The sequence below is a fragment of the Lytechinus pictus genome, chromosome 7 (assembly GCF_037042905.1).
Source record: "Lytechinus pictus isolate F3 Inbred chromosome 7, Lp3.0, whole genome shotgun sequence".
In the NCBI taxonomy this organism is placed as follows: Eukaryota; Metazoa; Echinodermata; class Echinoidea; order Temnopleuroida; family Toxopneustidae; genus Lytechinus; species Lytechinus pictus.
The window spans coordinates 16,756,355-16,773,118 of record NC_087251.1 but is presented as its reverse complement, the minus strand read 5'-3'; the positions used below and the strand labels follow the sequence as shown (position 1 = coordinate 16,773,118).

The window sequence follows — 16,764 nt, the reverse complement described above, 5'->3', positions numbered from 1 at the left end:
AGCAGTTTCGAGCTTCAGGATAACATTTTGAGCATGCCTCAAGACTCTGGTTGTCATTGTCATTTTTACTTCATCAAATCAAACCAAACATCAAACTTTAAAGCATGATCAACAAAACACATTCTAATCATAAATTACAAGAACAAAATTTATTAAATTAATGTGAAGTCATGTTGTCATGAAAACATACACATATATTAAATATAATTTCAGTGACTGGGTATAGTAATACAAAGTTAGAAGCAGCTCAAATAATGCAATTCACATAATGATAACAGGGGGTGTTTCATAATGCCGTTTGTAAGTTCCAAAGACTTGAGCATGACTAGTGACTCACCTGGGAGCTATATCAACACCAATGAAAATTTGGGGTATATCATTTACACAAAGATGCGTCACCAGTCGTGTATAAAGTCATGTATAACTTACAAACAGCTTTATGAAACGGCCACCTGGATAAAAAAAATAGTGCACTTTTTCAAGATAATCAATGATACAAGGATATTAATAATGAGAATAAGTATGCAAGTGTCACACAAAGTGTGCAAAGACAACTTGCAATTTGTACTTGCTTATTCCTTATCTTCTGAGCTTTATCAACTCCAATGAAATTTCAGGGTATATAATTTCCTGCAACACCTGCATACATTCTTTTTGTTTTTACAGATAATCATCCTTTTCCATTAAAAAAAAATCGGTGAAGGCTCGATGTAAGAAAACAAAATTTATAATCCTATTTCATGATCTTACCATCCAGTTTTATACAAATTATACATTAATATAGAAAAATATAAAACACTGTCCTTTTTTAAGAACTATGAATCCTACATGTACCAGGGGGCTGTTGCATTAAAACTTTTGCCATCAATAAGATCTGGCAAATAAACAATAACTCTGGCAAACAAAATTTTGCCATTGGCACTTAACACATAAGAAAACTAATGCAACAGGCCCCAGCGGAATTGGTTCACTAAGAATTCAATGTGACTTCAAATTAAACTCACATTAGTGACTTCTACATAATGGGATTACATGTTGAATATCGAATACATACTGCACTTATGCAGTTGAGTCTATTTATCAATCAAAATGGCCATACATCCCAAAACTTCCAGTGTTTCAGATAAAACTCACTAAATAAAGAGTGAAAAATCACTAAAACATTTTCTAGCACCAAACTATGTGAAGCAATATGAAGTGAAATAACACTTAATGCAAAAAAAAATAATACAATCTGCTTGGTATAAATAATACTCAATTATATATTTTTATTCTATGAAAGCATATATTCTCTATTATTCTCTAGCACCAAATAAATTGGGCAGTTGGCTTGAAGCAAAGCCCTGTCCTGCCAAAAAGGGCCCCGTCTTACAAAGAGTTACGATTGATCCAATCAATCGTAACTCTATGGAAATCCATCAGTGTCATAATGTTTTAAACAGGAAATTTGCAAAATGTCCTTTGTAAACAAAGGAGAACACACCAAATTATCAAGAAATCAATTAATTTATGGATATACAATGAAAACTAGAAAAAAATATGAAAAAAACATGCATATTATATGTTGACTTTGCTGGCTTTCCATAGTTTTGATTGATCGGATCAATCACAACTCTTTGTAAGACGGGCCCCAGATGTACATTTCCTGTAAGATCTACCACTTCCAGATATTATCACCACTCGCGATAAGTTGCCAATGGTGACACATTATCCATATTTGTATCTACATGTAAATGCTTCCTCATGAATCAAAATGTCACGATCAAACACCACTTCCTGCTATATTTGTGACCTTAGATAACAAGAGGTGATAATGTCTGAATGAATGTGTGATCATCACTGATGTCAAGATGTGTGATCAATCGCTGATGTCAAGTGGCGATAATAACTGGGCGGAACTAATATCATGTGTAATCATGTGTAATGCCTTGTAATGCACAGTGCACTATAAGTGTGGCGTATCATATGTAACTATGGACAACGTGCATTAAGCAATGGTCTTGATGAGGAGCATTAAAAAAGCTAACCTATTACAAGTGGCGATAACATGTGAAGGAAAAGTTACTGATCGTCACTGGCTACTGATAGCACTCTCTATAGTGAGTGACAATAACGTATGAAAAGGCCCATACATGCACAACCTTCGCTCTTGAATTGGCCATTCCCTGATCCTGCACATGTAACATTGTATGACACTCTTGGCTAAATAATTGCCCAGATTATTTTCAAACACTCTTGTCATCGCCTAATCCTACGACGTCCAAGACTCGCAAAGATCAAACATAGCCACTGTGTACTCCTCCAGTTCTATCTACACCCTCTTCTGATCTCTAAGGTGCCATTTTGTCTCCTTCCAGTTCATGGACAAATTGTTGTATTGGCAAACGTTTTTATACTGGGAGTATCTCAGGGTTGCTGGCTAGAAGAGGGCTGTCTCTTTTCTTGGATCAACTGGTTGGACACTAACAGTGTCATTCCCGACCCCACACAGTAAACAGTACATGGCATATTCCTATGAAAGAATGAGATAGGAGAGAGAGAAATTAGGTATATTCATGTTTTATATTTTCAAATTTTCTGCAGTGATGTATTAAATCATATCCTTGTACAAATTATTTTAATAAAAAAAATAGATAAACTGTTTTGCTCATTTCCACCACAATAAAAATGAAATTAGCACCTACCCTAGTAATTTTCAAAGAGAAAATTTGTAAACAAAGAGTTCAGGTTTAAATGATTCTAAATAGGGTCCATCAAACAGAAAATTCAATCTAAATCCCATAGATCACAGCGCTATATAAATGTATGAGAGTTAACTAGATTATTTTCTTTGTAATTCCTGAAAATATCATTCATTAATTGATGGCAGTTTATATTATACTAGAATGACTTGATTGCAAGAAAACAGGGTGGTATTCACAAAGCTGCTTGTACATTACATACAACTTTATGGACAACTGGTGACACTTTCTCATGTGATATTCTCAATCATTATGATTCCTGTTGTCTAAACCTAAAATCTAATCTTTGTACATGAAAATTCTCATTGTTAACAAGCATCTAAATGGAAAATTCAATATTAAAACAAAAATAGGGGTATAGGAAATGCACTCACATTATGTTTAAGCAATGACTGTTATACAAGTATTATTTGTACATATCTTGATTTTTTAATGATTGAATCAAAAGAATTGAAGAAATCCCCATCCCCCCCAAAAAAATGGGGACTGTATCTTGTTTAGCACAGGAAAAGTTTGTCAGCCATGCATGAAGTCATGCATCATTTACAGTTTTATGAAACACAATGCATGAGGGCATGGAGTGGCCATTTTTGTCCACAAAGAGAGAAAGGTGTTTTTTTTAACGTGGCTCTCCAGGCTCCAGATGGACAACCACAATAATACAACCAATCAGCCAAAAGTGTCCTTTCACATTATTATGATCTCAATTGTAAAGTGGACATTTTAGCTTTAAATTATGAAAAACCAATGAAATAGAAAGGAAAACATAGGAAGGAGCAGAGTGGCTATCCTTTATAAGGGAAAACTATCTAAAAGACTCAGACCATTCAGGCAAGCAGTCTACTAGCCGTGTCAAAAATTGTTGAATAAAAAAAAATCCTTCCAAATTAATGTGAATAACTTATCGGATTAGGTTTATTAGACCTTGCACATTCTTTGAATACCTAATAGAATACAAAGTCTCCTTGAAGAAATTTTAGTGTTGGTGTAACTGCATCTTTAATAATAAAATCACAAATTAAGAAAATTGTATAAAAGAATTTGATACCATTTCTAGGAAGTAAATTTACCATTCTATATTAAAAGCAGTTTAACTTGGCTGGTCAGCATAAATCTTTAAATTGGACAAGCAAATGTGAAGAAAATATTTCTAGAAAATCCCAATTTAAATTGGATATTGGCTTTTATTTCAATTGTATTTTTGATACCATCATTCATTTGGATTCATATTATATAAATAATTCTATTTTTTACAACACAAAAGAGTAAAATATCAAATAGTGGTCAACTTTGAATAATCAATTAGAAAAATGAAATCTGTGTTCATGAGTTAGCATTTGCTCCAAAGATTATTTCGTTGTGTCGGTGCAGGAGCGCCCTTAGCACCAGTTCCGCGCACCTTATCGGTGCAGAAATGCCCTTGCGCAATTCCCTTATGCACGCAACTACATCTAAGGACTTTTCTGTGCACATTCAATGTATGGTGCTTAGGGCGTTCCTGCAACAACACGATTTGTTAAATATGTAGCATAACTGATGGCACTTAAGAAAATTGTGAAACACTCCCAGAACTGTCAAGTGAAAAAGTTATAACCTACACAGATCTTATAAAGGGCAAAAATTTCATCTAGATTCCGTGACTCACCTGATACTCCCCTTCTATTGTGAATGTGTGTTCATGCTCAGCTATCAAATGACAACAATAGGTACATTTGTCTACATGGGGGAAAAGAGAAGAGAGAGAGGGAAAAACAGTGAGGCTGGGATGATTCATCATTAATTCAATCAAAATTCAATGAAAGTGATAGATTCGGATTGAAATGAATTATATTGAAATGCATCCAATGATATTACATTAAACTGGAATGAAATGAATTGAAATAAATCAAAATGACTTGCTGCATGAAATAAATTATTTTCTTTAAATCTGAACCCAAAGAAGGGATCTCTATGACAATCTGTATGAACTGAAATATCCCTTGGCAGATCTACATTAACAAGACAAGAGAAGAATTATGAGGACAACATTCTATTTGGCCAAGACCACCCTGGTGTCATGTTTAGTTGAATAAAGCCAGTACAATTAACCCTACAAAAGTTGCATGATCATTACAATTTTGGGTCTGCATGCACTTACAAAATGTTATGTAATTTCGGAACCCTGTACCAGGGGTCAGATATTTGGTCTTAAATGCTGCACGAGACTTGAAATTAAAAAGTCAGCGAGCGGCGTGAAAAATTTATCGCGAAAAATGTAAAGGGGCTAAATCAGCCCCCCAGTCTTATTAGGGTTTAACAAGCAAAGCAGTAGAAAGTTCTGTGAAATCAAATGACATTTAACAGACTGTATATTATTCTTTTGTAGTGAAAGGAGACTGTGTGAAGGTAAATGGACGGGCATGACATGTGATATCAATCTTCCATATTCAATCATCTGAAATTTGAAATACTTCATATTTATGCTTCATGAATATCAAAATGGTATGATATTGAGTAGAAGAAATTAACCAGTTGTCTCACGATGTAGCAAACGTAGTGTGAAAGCGACGTTTCATCTGCAAGCTGCTAGACTTCGTCAGGCAATGAGCAAAGACGCTGCTGCGCACGGGTTATATAGCGTCGGGAGCTATTGTCCGGCTCCACTCGGGCGTGAGCCGCGCTGTGATTGGCCGAAGCCGCTGGCCAATCAGGGTCCGCGCTGGTGCTTGGTGCCCGCTGGAGCGTGCACCGTGCGCTGTGATTGGCCGATGCGGCCGGCCAATCAGCATCTGCGCTGGTGTCAGGCACCTGCTGGTGCGGGCGCCGTGCGCTCTGAACGGTGGATGCAGTATGCCGTCGGATGGCCGGTAACCATGCATCAGGGATCTCAATGCCGCTGTCCCTATTGATATTGCTCGGGTGCAAACGGATCTGAATCGCTTCCTTAACGCGCCGCGTATACCAATGCTTATCATGAGCAATGCAGCTGACCTCATCCCAGTTAGGTGGATGATCGGAGTCCCAAGCATGTTCTGCAACAGCAGAGCTATCAGTGCGCCTAAGCCGAACATCACGGCGATGTTCCTTCATGCGTTCCCCCACAGGTCTACCAGTCTCACCGATGTAGACTTTGTCGCAAGTCGAGCATGGGATCTTATAAACAACCCCATCGCGTCTGTCGGGGATCGGGCGGTCTTTCGGACGGACCAGCTGGCTGCGGATGCTGTCGGACTTGAATATAACTCGGATGCCATGCTTCTCCAAGCGCCGGCGGAGAAGATGCGCGATACCATCAACAAATGGGATTACTATAGCGGATTTGAATTGCGCAGGCTGTTCGGACGGAGCGCTCTTCCTCTTAGCAACGCGGTTAACGAAGGAGCGCGGGTAACCGTTAGAAATAAGAGCCGAGGTGATGTGTTGCTTCTCTGTAGCTGTGCAATGGGGCTTAGTAACGATGCGTGAAGCTCTGTCATAAAGACACTTCACTACACCGCGCTTAACGGACTTCGGGTGATGCGAATCATAAGCAATGTACTGATCGGTGTGCGTGGGCTTCCTGTATACGGTGGTGTACAATCGGCCGCTGGTGTCACGGTGCACCATAGTGTCTAGAAAGGCAATGCGCTCGTTGCACTCCATCTCCATGGTGAAACGGATGGATGGCTGCTGCGAATTCATGTGGCTCAAAAGGTCATCGGCGGCGGATCTATGCGTGATAATAAACGTGTCATCTACGTATCGCTTCCAAACTCTAGGGGCGCAGTCGGGCGGGCAAATACTCAGCGCGCGTTCCTCAAAAGCTTCCATGAACAGGTTAGCGATTACTGCGGAAACAGGGCTGCCCATGGCTGCTCCTTCTTGCTGTTCGTAGAAATTGCCGGCAAACATAAAATACGTAGATTGTAAAACAAAACTCAAAAGCTCAGTTACCTGGGCCGGAGATAACTGTGTGCGCTCGGGTAGACTCTCATCGCGTTCGAGTCTGTTAAGTGCGACCTTGCATGCGGCGTCGATGGGTACATTGGTAAACAATGACACCACATCAAATGAAACCATGACCTCGTGTTCCTGTATGGTTTCGCTGCGCAGGAAATCAACAAACGATGCAGAGTTATGGACAGCATGTCCATTGGACCCGACTAAGGGAGCAAGAATATTAAATTCATTTAATATCATGGTATGATATTAAATGAATTTTTTTCCTTTCTGGTTTTTAAGATAAATATTCTACTTTATATACGTTTGCTTGTTTGATTTTATTCTGATTTTATTTCTATTTGGGTCAAGTTAATCATTCAAAAGAGAAAGTCCAACCTAATGTGCTCAGAAAAAATAAAAGAAAAATATTTTCCATCAGATCATAACTTACTTATATTTAGATTTTGTGATATCACATGCAAGCAACTCTTTTAAGTTTCATGAGTGAGTGATTTTTATTTCTATGAAGCTTGTATGGAATAATGTGTCTGATTGAATACACATGTTAAATCATATCAAAATTTCTGAGTAAAAATGTTGATTGCTGGAACATATCAACAAGTGGAGCGCCTCTGGCAGTCTCACCTGCATCACGCGATTCAATATAGCAGCAGTGCTGACTTTGAAAACTACTATAAAATAATTATTCACAAAAAACACCATTCATATAATGATACAATACTACGTTCATTGACAATAAATGATATTTGACCTTGATCATGCAACCTAAGACTTGTCCGTGATACTTGATTACCCCTATATCCACATTTTATAAACTAAATCTATAAACTTTCAAAGTTATGATGGTAATTCAACAGATACATGTACCCCCAACATGGCCAAAGTTCATTGACCTTTGACCTTGGTCATGTGACCTAAAATTTGCACAGGATGTTTAGTGATTCTTGATTACTCTTATGTCCAAGTTGTATGAACTAGACCAATAAACTTTCAAAGTTATGATGGTAATTCTTCAAATACCCCCAACTTGGCCAAAGTTCATTGACCTTAAATGACCTTTGACCTTGATCATGTGACCTGAAACTCGCACAGGATGTGAAGTGATATTGATTACTCTTATGTCCAAGTTGCATGAATCAGATCCATAAACTTTTAAAGTTATGATGGTAATTCAACAAATACCCCCAATTTGGCCAAAGTTCATTGACCCTAAATGACCTTGGTCATGTGACTCAAAACTCAGGCAGGCAAAGTTATGATGACATTTCAAAAACTTAACCTTAGGTTAAGATTTTGATGTTGACTCCCCCAACATGGTCTAAGTTCATTGACCCTAAATGACCTTTGACCTTGGTCATGTGACTCAAAACTCAGGCAGGATGTTGAGTAATACTTGATTAACCTTATGGCCACGTTTCATGAACTAGGTCCATATACTTTCTAAGTTATGCTGTCATTTCAAAAACTTAACCTTCGGTTAAGATTTGGTGTTGACGCCGCCGCCGGAAAAGCGGCGCCTATAGTCTCACTTTGCTTCGCAGGTGAGACAAAAACAACATACCTGTAGATGACAACAGACAACAAAAAATTTTTAACTGTTATTCTATTGTGGATTTTTTGTCAAACTTTCATGAATATTTATCTCTCATTTTATGTTTTCATCAAAACCAACTTGACATCAGGTTATAAATCTAACAAGACTCTAACAACTTACGTTCATAAGATATGACCTCCTCTCCATCATCTTTGACCTCTACATTCCTCTGTGTGATCTTGATTGGCTCTCGTTTCTGGCACTCAGCACAGTGGTCAAAATTGAGAATGTAAGAGCCATTGTCCAAACATATGTTGCCCTGACAAAAAAAAATGGAAGCAAATGGTGAAAAAGGGCCCACAATGATCAGATTGCAGTTTCATAACTTTGCCATAATGGCATCTTCCATGGTAACAGGGCTCAGTAGCCAATCACAATCAAGATTTCTATGGAAATCACAATAGTTGTAAGCATTTATGAAACACGCTACTGGTGGTGCACCTACAGAAGGAAGTCAAAGCAAGAATATGTTTTTGATGGAATGGCATCAAAGCCAAAATAGGCCCTTTCTTATGTTAGATGTTGCTGAAATTTAGGCGATAGCCTTGCATTTTTGGTCTGGGTCTGAAACACTCCTCCAATTTTATAGGTAAACTTGTCCTCCCAAAACAGGTGATGTTCGTTATTCTAGAGGTTTGTTATTCCAAAGGTTTGAATACTCCTAACTCCAAAGGTTTGTTATTCAAAAGGTTTGTTATTCCAAAGGTTCATTGGTCCGAAGGTTCGTTAGTCCGAAAACGAAAAAAAAAAGGTTTGTTTTTCCGAAAATGAAAACTTATTTTAGTAACAAAAACGGTGTTGTAATTCATAGGATATTATGCAATAAAATTCTCATCGGAGGATGATACATGAGGATTTGTGGCCGAAGCATGTATTGTATCCAGAAGTGGCCTGGATCAATCATCTTGATTTTTATTTCATCTGAGTAATTGCTGCATGCATGAGTGAATAGAGTGTTGGTCACCCGTGAATAACCTCCAGATAAGGGTTTTTTTTGTTAGTGGGGGGGGGGGGGAATTATGACAGTCAAAGATGATAAGAATAATGATGGTTGTTAAAAAAAAGATAACTGCAATAACAATTTTTTTTTCATTATCCGTGCTCGTTTTTCAGAACGAAGTAACACGGTACTGAGCGAAGACATCGATGTTTAGAGCCAAAATATGTCCACTGGTAAGTAAATACAGATTTCTATATCAAAATTATTGATAGTAATAATCAAAATCGGCATTTGCACAGCTGATAAGTAGTTTTCTCAACAATCAAGCAATTGTTTTGGGGTTTAGATCACGGTTTAAATTGCTGAAATTGATCGTGGCGTACCACCTTTCGCATCTGATATTTGGAAACTGCGTCTGCTATTTGGCAAAAAAATAAGCTTCGCTGGTAGAAAGTAAATAATTTCCCTTTACATTTTTTAAAATTCTATTTTTTATGACATTAATCTTCAACATTTGTACCATAGAAATACATGTACACATGATTGTATTTTTGTTTTGGTCCAATTATGCTGACAACAAATTGTCCGATATTTGGGCACTTGTCTTTGTGGTGATAACTGATAAAGGTCTGCAAGCATAGACTATACTATGTTATTACACGTGATCACTTCCCCGGGGGGGGGGGGGGGCACTCGACCAAAAAAGTGGTGGGGGTGTGCCGCGGGCGAGACAAAAAACGGGGGCCTTGGAGCGGGCTTATTGTAAAAAGGAGGGTCCTCGGAACGGGCTCCGGAACTACAAATGTTTGTGAAAACGGGGGTCCTTGGAACGGGTCGCCTGCGTGCGAGTGCGTATGCATCCCTATGGAACGTGCATGCAGCTGGGCTGCGGCACGACTGCCGGGCGCGCTAGCGCAGAGGCGATGGTCAGACAGCAAGCTGCGGCCGCTTTTCACCAAAATTGCGACCGGAACGGCGTAACGGAAAATATGCGAAGCCCTGGAGCGGATTTTTTTCTTCTTTTTTTCTCGAGAAGAAGAAAATGCTATGCTTTGGAGCGGCTTTCTTTGTTCTTTTTCTAAATAAGACAAAAATGCTATGCCTCGGAACGGAAATTTGAGTGTAAAAATGGGGGTCCCCTCCGCGGCACATACCCACTATGCATTATATACTGAGTGCCCCCCCCCCCCCCCCCCCCCGGGATCACTTCTACTGAGAAAGCTATGGCTGCTACCAAGATGACGGAGCAGTGAAGATGATGTTGTTGCAGTTAATAACCTAATAAATGTCTGTTGTAAAAACGTTATAAAGAACTGACTACTGGTCTGTTATTCGCCTCCAACATAAGTTCAACCAGTCTTTACTCTAGATCTACATGATTTAGGATTAAAACCTTTACATGGTAAGTAGAAATCTCGGGGGGTGACAATTTAGATTTTGCCCATCCTCTACAATGAGCGATATGTAGGAGTCCAAGGACCATTCTTCCGACATAGGAAGATTGGCAATATTTCCTGAAGATAATTTTGTCTTCTAAAATCGAGACATCCTTTGTTAACATTAGTATTGGCAAAATAATTAGTCTTCATCGTCACCTGAACCTTTTATTATGGAATGACAACTTTTCATGAAATCATGTTTCAACAAATAAAATGGAGATCAAATAATTTTTTATTTGTTATAATTTGTAGAATTGGTGTATGGTGCTTATTTTATGAGGTAAATGGAGAAACAGCTCTAAAGATTCACAAACAAAACATGATAAAATCGAAATTTTCATTATTCCTCTTATCTAGAACACGGTGCCCTTTTAAGGACACACTTCATTGATATTTCAATGAAAGAGAACCCTTGTCCGAAATTTAACTTTGAAGTAACTAAGTAATTTCAACATTATGTTATTTCAATATTCTGAATTTTTATTATATGTTATTTTGATATGAGAACTTTACAAATTATGCTTTAAATGTTGTTTGTTGAGGTAAAAATAAGGTTTAAATGGAGTAAACGAAATAAACGTTTCTGAATGTATGAGACTAAAACGGAAAGTATAAAAGGCTGCACGTGAAAACTCAAATTTATTTTATATTTGTCAGGTATACGCAAGAAATACAAATGTGAATTAATGTTAGAGGAGCATAAACAAAACTTTGCATGAAAAGTAACCAAGGACAAGGAAAATATGAAAATTTCACAGCTACAAACATGTTAAGTTGGTAAAATAAGTGTGAAATTAATTAGGCAATGGAAAAAAATACTATTTACAGAAACAATGCTAAAAATGGCTATGATAAACGTTGTTAGTAAAGTTCATAACTTTAAGAAAGTTTATGTTTACAGAGCATTTGATTCTAGAATATTGTGGAAAAAATTCTGGATTTTACAAATATACAATTATAGGATTATATAAGTGTAAACTTTTTTTTATATGCACTGTATAAATGTAGGGGCATTTTTGCCACAGATGGACACAGAGGCAAAAAACAAACTGATATTTAAGTCAAATTCTTTATGTTTTTTTAATAAATCAAGACCTGAAGCTTCTGGGACAATTTTTTTTTCAACTCTGGTGGCCATTTTATATTTTGAAATGGCCTCCAAAGTATGGATACAAATAAGTGTTGAAAACAGTATATTGACACATATTTTGTTTCAACAGATTTTTAAAGAACAAGTTTGATCATGATGTTTTCCCCTGTGATCTAGCTGACTATTATAACACTTAAAAGTAACAGTCAAGTCATAGGGGTACCATTAAATACATGTAATGTCAGATACCACGTGGAACTGTAATGTCAGTTTAGTAGTTACCAATATATGTAATGTCAGTTACCATGATAAGACGTTGGTTACCAATAGTGAAACGCAAATGTGTTAATTGTAGGGTGAAAAATAATGTTTCCTTGTTACTCAAGTCTTTCACTTTCTAGTTAAAGCCCCGTCTTACAAAGAGCTACGATTGATCCGATCAATCGTAACTCACTGGAAATCCATCAGTGTCATAATTTTTTCTAGGAAAAATATGCACAATGACCTTTGTATGCAGAGAGAAGCACAGTGAAATTTCAAGAAAACAATGAATGCATGAATATACACCATAGTTAGAAAATATTTGGAACAAACATGATTAATAGATGTTGACGTTGCTGGCCGTCCATAGTTGCTATTGATCGGATCAATCGTAACTCTTTGTAAGACAGGGCCCTGCTTGTTTATAATATAATATATACTAATTTATATAGCGCAGAAACTGTGCATATATTCTACTGCGCTGCAATTAAGAGCTGGTGAGATGCTTGAGAACAAAATTAGAAAAGGGGGTAAATAAATGTATGGGAATTATTTGAACAGATAGGTTTTTAGTTTAAGTTTGAACGTTTCTACTGATGGACATGATCTTATTACATACGGCAAAGCATTCCATAATTTTGGGGCTGCACAGGCAAAAGCACGATCTCCCAAAGTTGTATTATGAGTGGGGATATGAAGGAGCAAATTATCATGAGAACTGCGCAGGTTGTGAGAGTGTCTGTGAACTTTTCTTTGTAAAAGCTCAGAAATATAACTGGGGGCTTGGCCCTCTTAGTGCCTTGTATTTGATTAACAAAATCTTGAAAGATATTCGTTGGCGAACTGGAAGCCAGTGCAGGTCTTTTAAGACAGGGGTGATCCTTGAAAATCTAGATTGACTACAAATCAGCCGTGCACATGCGTTCTGTACTCGCTGAAGACGCCCAATTTGAGACGAGGGGAGCCCATACAGCAAACTGTTACAATAATCTACCTTACTAATAATGCATGCATGGACAATTGTTTTCATGCTTTCATTGTCAAAGTATTTTCGTATACGTCTGAGGTTGTATATCATATTAAATGAAGATTTACACACATTGGTAATATGTGCTTCCATATTCAATTGCGAGTCAAAAAATACTCCAAGATTTCTTACATTAGAATTTGGTTCTATCACTGAACTGCCAACTGATATCCCGTCAAAATCTAGCTTATTCAGTTGTTTAGATGTGCCGATAACTAGCAATTCTGTTTTGCTGATATGCAACATTCAGTCACATATATAACCAACACAATGGGCCGTATGCATAAAGACAAGCAATTGCTTATAAGCAAATGCTTTAAGCAAAAGCAAGAGCTGGTCAAGCAAAAGGGCAAGTTCAAGCAATTGTTTAAATTCGTATGCACAAGCTTTTGCTTGTGCTGAAACCTTTTGCTTGCACTGCCTAAGCAATTGCTTATGTGTTGGACAAAGGATCGTTACGGTTGTGCGAACATCGCACAGTAGGACAACGACGCTTCGTGCCCGACCTGGCAGCAGTATTTTTTATTACGCAAATAGGGGGAAAACAGCGCAGAGCATCAGGGGGGTTTCTGTGTAGATCGATGGACAAAAATTGCCGTAAAAATTCTAAAATAACAGGAATTTGATTAGATATGAAATCACAACATAACCTCTGGAATATGGATCTTGAAACGGTATGAAAATTTAATCCTTAAACGAGAATGCCATGAGTAAGCAAGAGCTCAAGCTGGTCCGGAGGTGCTTGAAAAAACGCAAGCAATTGCTTATTAAGACAAGTAAAAGGTTTGTTTTATGCATACGGTTTTAAGCAATTGCTTGTTTGGTAAGCATTTGCTTACGAGTAGTAAGCAATTGTTTGTGCTTGTAAGCAAAAGCTTTTGCTTATAAGCAATTGCTTGTTTGTGTGCATACCGATTCAAGCAAAAGGCTAGCACAAGCAATTGCTTGTTTTTATGCATACGGCCCAATCTTCTAGAAGAGAGATGCTCTGCTGCTGAGCAAGCAAGTCTGGCGTAAAAGACAGATAGACCTGTGTGTCATCTGCGTAGCAGTGACAAGATACTTGAGGAAATATACTATGTATATTTGTAATGAGATGACTTGTGTATAAAGTGAACAGTAGAGGGCCGAGACGGGACCCTTGCGGGACTCCGAAAGGTACTGAGAAAATATCAGAAACAGTTTCATCAATTTGGATCCGCTGACATCTGTCGGTTAAATATGATTCTATCCAGTCAAGTACTACACCCTTAATACCAAAGTATTTGTTTAGTGTATGCAATAGGTTAGTATGATCAATGGTATCGAATGTGCTACTAAGATCTAATAAAAGTAATAAGGTGACGTTCTTATCATCCATAGCCATGAGAATATTATCACTCTTAATTCTTAACAGTGTGGTTTCAGTACTGTGATACTGTCTGTAGGCTGACTGATTAATTGGAAGAAGAGAGTTGCGGTCAAGGTGATTCATTATTTGCGTATATGCAGCACCTTCCACAACTCAAGCTTTGATACATGGTACATACTTCAGATTACTTACAGGCCGAAGATTACAGAATTTTTTTATTCATTTTTATGAAATAGAGACGAAAATCGATGAGCCCCGTCGGGGGGATTTTGCATTGTTAACCCCCTAGGCCTAAGTATTTATAGTGCTAAAAAAAATAATGTCAATGACGGCTGTACGTACGATCGCGAGCCGTCTGTGCACTGTGACTGTGTACGATACGAGTAAAATTTTAAAAAATTTAAAAAATGTTTTAAAAAACTCCTCGAAACAGACAGCTGTCTACACCACTACGAGCCCAATGGCCATCATAATTGACGGAGGGGATCTCAAGGAGCCAGACGAAGTCTCAGCGGAGCGGAGCATATCCCTGACAGAATATCGGTCTACATCCTGGCTAGCCAGGTTCGGGGCCCCGCTGCCCCGCCGGCCCCCCGGCAGAGAGACCCAGTACGGTACCGTACCGGTCGTTTGCGCACGTACACAACTCCCAAGCACAACTCAAGTTCCCGGCGTTTTTAAACAGATTCTTATCTACCTTGCACAAATCATTACGACCTAAGTTCAACCTACCCTATCTGGGCATTTACTTTTGACACATTCTCCACACATCTTGGAAGATTTCAGCTGTTTTTTAATCCGATTTTCCCTCACTCTTCAGTCCCTGTCCCTGAATTCAATTGAACAGAACTAGCGTAGAATGGATGCTTAAAAGAGACAAAAGTAAATTGAAAAAAGGTAGACCCTACCCTGTAGGCCTATGCTGGGTACTGCATAGACAGCTGGCAGCCGTCTGTTTCGAGGAGTTTTTTAACATTTTTTTATTTTTTTATTCTCCTCGTACAAGTGAAGCCAACGGAGTTCAGCTGAACAACCAACATAACAGAGACCGAAGCTTTTGGTCTAGGTACTGCACTGATATGTGAATGAGGAATAATCTAAGTAATGTCAGATGAAAGAGGAGATTCTAAGCTTTACAATGGTAGGTCACTTGGCTATTGTATGTGTGATCAAGTTATGATAAATCATCGATAAATCTCGGTTTCGTTTTTTTCTGGGACGCACTGTATAGGGGGCTACTCTTTCTTAGAAGAGAGGGCTTATCACCCATTATCCCATTTCCTACCACCCTCCATGTAACGTCAGGTATACTGAAATTATTATCTCCATCATTGCATCTCTCTATGTCTATCGTTACTTTATCTCCTTGTGCTTATTTGGGAGGGAAATGTTTCTTATATTTATAGGAATTAAGTTTACACATGGGCCATTTCAGAATGTCTATGTGTGATTGAGTTTTGTCAGCTAGGCGTTTCTCAGTCAAAAGTATGATTATATTTTACGTCACCATCTGATAGATTTGATCAGCTAGGGATCGAACCTCGAACCTCAGTATCACTTTGTAACGAGAATGCCAATGGGTGATATGAAATAGCCAATCACCAAATAGCCCTACCATTTTAAGGTTACATGTATGGCCCTTGATGCTGCATGTATTATACTCCATAAGCTGCTCCCCTAGAATTCTGGTAGGTGTTAACAAAATAATGGAAAAAATGAAACCAAAATGACCTATACTTTGTAGTGAAATCCTTTTTTTTTTTGCTTGTCAAATTTCTCGGAACCAAATGACCTTCATTTTGTAGTGTGTAGTGAAACCTTTTTTTTTTTGGGGGGGGGGGGGCTTCTGAAATTTCTCGGAAATAAACCTTCATTTTGTAGTGAGACCTCTTTTTTTTTTGCCTTGTCAAATTTACATCAACACCCCCAGTAAAAAAAATAGCTCCCATGCCCTGGGTGCATGTGTCCAATATTATATAAATCATGCACTCACAAACTTGTCCAATATTTCAAAAATTATCAATTATCAACGACGGATTTGTTAGTAAGGCAATTTGAGCTTTCTGCAAATAATATTTTGTGATTTGATTTTCACATTGAAATTTCGAACTAGCTCCTTGCTCATTTTCGGTTCAAAATTATGTAATGATAAGGATTGGGGTTTTATTTAGTTTTGAAGGTAAGATTTTATGTTTGGCTTAACGTGCAGATTTTCCATTGGAGCGATCGCCCTCCCCCCTGCATGCCCCCCTGCCCCCCAGGATCGACGCCTCTGGTAGCAAATGTTGTGTCACCGACTTAATGCTTTCCTGATTGAGTATGTGTTGACCTTCTCATAATAGGTCCAATCATGCTTTTATCTCGAATATCTGCATCTCCCAATCTTCTTTTTCTTACTGC

At 38.0% G+C, this 16,764-nt stretch overlaps 1 protein-coding gene across 1 annotated transcript; it reads right to left on the bottom strand.

Moving 5' to 3' along the window:
• Window positions 1-130: 130 nt before the first annotated feature.
• On the bottom strand, window positions 131-15,242 carry LOC129264886 (protein Churchill-like). The gene is made up of 4 exons (XM_054902843.2): window positions 15,097-15,242; window positions 8,377-8,515; window positions 4,387-4,457; window positions 131-2,512 (listed from the first exon to the last, which is right to left on the bottom strand). The coding sequence occupies exons 1-4, from the start codon at window positions 15,133-15,135 to the stop codon at window positions 2,420-2,422; spliced, it is 342 nt and encodes a 113-aa protein (XP_054758818.1). The 5' UTR covers window positions 15,136-15,242; the 3' UTR covers window positions 131-2,419.
• Window positions 15,243-16,764: the final 1,522 nt, after the last annotated feature.

What these genes read in the sequence shown, in the direction of transcription:
- LOC129264886 (XM_054902843.2), bottom strand. Translation starts at nt 15,135, where the DNA reads ATGTGTGGAGAATGTGTCAAAAGTAAATGCCCAGATAGG. An exon ending in AAAGTAAATGCCCAGATAGG is followed by an intron (nt 8,516 to 15,096) that starts GTAGGTTGAACT and finishes TTTTTTTGTCAG; the next exon opens with GGCAACATATGTTTGGACAA. An exon ending in CAATAGAAGGGGAGTATCAG is followed by an intron (nt 2,513 to 4,386) that starts GTGAGTCACGGA and finishes ATTCTTTCATAG; the next exon opens with GAATATGCCATGTACTGTTT.